This window comes from Podarcis filfolensis (assembly GCF_964270895.1).
Source record: "Podarcis filfolensis genome assembly, chromosome: W".
In the NCBI taxonomy this organism is placed as follows: domain Eukaryota; kingdom Metazoa; phylum Chordata; class Lepidosauria; order Squamata; family Lacertidae; genus Podarcis; species Podarcis filfolensis.
Genome location: NC_139619.1, coordinates 2,867,834 through 2,870,547, shown reverse-complemented (window position 1 = coordinate 2,870,547; position 2,714 = coordinate 2,867,834). Strand labels below are relative to the sequence as shown.

At 41.0% G+C, this 2,714-nt stretch overlaps 1 protein-coding gene across 1 annotated transcript; it reads left to right on the top strand.

The window, feature by feature from the left end:
* Nucleotides 1-1,137: 1,137 nt before the first annotated feature.
* LOC310753778 (transmembrane protein 256 homolog) lies at nucleotides 1,138-1,764 on the top strand (the record flags this gene model as incomplete). The annotated part of the gene is made up of 1 exon (XM_083595118.1): nucleotides 1,138-1,764. One exon carries the CDS (start codon nucleotides 1,138-1,140, stop codon nucleotides 1,483-1,485), a length of 348 nt encoding a protein of 115 aa, XP_083451244.1. The 3' UTR covers nucleotides 1,486-1,764.
* Between the last annotated feature and the right edge of the window lie 950 nt (nucleotides 1,765-2,714).

The window sequence follows — 2,714 nt, the reverse complement described above, 5'->3', positions numbered from 1 at the left end:
TAAAGGGTGTGAGGGGTGGGTGGGATCGATGTGCCTATACTTCTTAATTCCACCCCTGGGCCTTTTCTAGACTGAAAATAGTGTTAATTTGTTCCCCTTCCACTGCTGTAAATATTGCTCCCTTAGAAAATAGGTGATTTATTTGACTGGAACAAAATCCATCTTGTGTCTCCAAGTGGTTTAGGGTTGTATGATCTATGTCTGGATTGGCCCACTTAATGCTATTTATTGCTCTATGAATGATATTAAGATGGATTTCTTAACTCTGGTGGAATTACTTTTTCTTCTTTTGTGCAATTTTTACTTGCCATAGCAAACAAGACTTTGTCCATGTACCCATATAAAATAACTATTATCGTTCTTTTCCTCTGCATTTTTAAAGCATAAATATTATTGGCTCTGAGGCAACAATGACAGAATGTGCTGACATCAGAAAAATGCCAGAAGTAAAATGTATAGGGCATATTGAGAGATGGGTGGCAAAGCTGTGCATATGCTTTGTCCTCCCCAGCAGTATATATTGTGGGAGAGTAGCTAGAGGAAGCAGAGAAAAGCTCCAACCAGTATTATTTTTTCTATTTTTTTTTTTAATTTTGGAGTTTGCTTGTTTATTTTAAATTCAGTTTGTAAAGGTCCCTTTAGAAACGAAAAGATACAAACACAAGTTAAGCACACAGTTTGCTTTTAGTTCAACACTTTCTTCATCCATCAATTTTACCCAAAATCACAAAAGTAATATTACAAAGCTTTCACAGTGCACGTTTACATATTCTGCATATACATCTAGTCACTCTTCAAACAATGCATTTCCATTGAATTTGGCTTAAAAAACAACAACACAGCCCCTACAGCAGGCTGGAAATATATAACGTTTTAAACCAATGTGTTTTTCCTCTTAAAAAAAGAAAATATATTACTTGGAAAGAAGCCCATATTGCACTAATTCCCAAACAAGACACGGACATAAGGCAGGTGAAAAATTATAGGCCAATCTCGCTCCTAAATAATGATTACAAATTATTTGCCAGTCTATTGGCCAATAGACTTAAAAATGTATTTGGAGAGGAGATTGGAAAGAACCAAACTGGATTTCTACCTGGCAGTCAGATGAAGGACAGTGTTAGAAATATAATTGATATGGCGGGCGCCGGGGCGTTTTACCGACGGCTCGTTGCGCTGAGCGGGGCTGCGGCCGTCGGGGCGGGCGCCTACGGGGCTCACGATTTCCGCCGCAGCAACCGAGATGACGACTTGAAAGAGCTCTACGAGATGGCCAACAAATACCACTTCCTCCACAGCCTGGCCCTCCTGGCTGTGCCCCACTGCCGCTATCCCATGATGGCCGGCAGCATCCTGTCTCTGGGCATGGGGATGTTCTCTGGCGCCCTGTATTACCACGCCGTGACAGGGGACCCGATCCTGACCAAGGCAGCCCCGTATGGTGGTTCCCTCCTCATCCTCGGCTGGATCACCATGGCCCCTTGACACCCCGTTCTGTCCCCATGTGGCCCCCATCTCCCAACGCCAGGGTAGCCAGCCCTGCCCCTCCCTCCTCCCTTAGGCTAGCCAGAAGGGAGCCCTAGGAGAGGAGAGATTTCCAAATGTCAGAGTGGGATCCCTTGAGGTCTTTAGGCCGCCCCGAATGCATCTCTATCCTGCATCTTGGAATTCCCCGAATGCCGAATCCCTTTTAAAAAAGCCAAGATCCTTCCCCCCCCCCCAAAAAAAAAATTGCAACCAGATTTGAGTTTGCGATGGAGGCCTCGAAATGCAATGTCTGATCGGTGCTTTTCATTTTTTTTTTTAAATAATATTTATTACTTTTATAGATTACAAAAAGGGAAAAGGAAAAAAAAATAAAAGAAGACGACAAAGGAGAAAAAGCAAAAGAGAAAAAAACAATACAAAACAGTACATAGACAATGCAAAACACAACCTAAACTCAAAACTAAACACATTAAACTAAACTAAACTAAACCCACTCCCTAACCTTAACCCTAAATAAAACAAAACAAAAACAATTTAAAAACATACATCCTCCCTTTTCCGTACTCTATCTTTCATTCCCTTGTTTCCTCGACCTCCTCTCACCTCCCTTTTTGTATTCCACTTCTATTAATTGTTTCAGCAAATCCTTTCCATCTTTCTCCATTTTCTATCATATTGTAAATAACATATTTTTTACCTTATTTTTCATTAAAACTAAAATACTTCTATACGCTTAACTCCTTATAATATTTCTGCTAAGCCCATAAAAAAATCATTCCACCATTTTTCTATCACTCATTAGTTTTACCATATGTCTATACATAAACTTTAAATTTTTCAATCTTCTTCCACCATCTCCTCTCCCTGGTTTCGGATTCTGCCAGTCCTTTCCGTCAACTCCATAAAGTCCATCAACCTGGTGATCTTATGTCCGAGGCTCTTAACTCTTTTCCAAGACCCTTCTGCAGGTCTTCTTCATTTTCTTTAATGCTAAAGAGCAATTCTCGGGGAAACGCCAACCTATCAATACTTTTCTTCCTTCTGAACAGGTCAGCCAAATTTCCATAGTTGAAGCTAAAGTCCGTAAAGTATTTCAGGACATATTTCAAGATTCCTCCAAATCCAAAGGCCCCCAAAACTTCAATCTCCTCCACGCCCAAGTCCATGTCCCAAAAGTCCGTTAATCCCTGCATAGAGGGATCTTTCCAACTTTCCTTCTTCAGTCC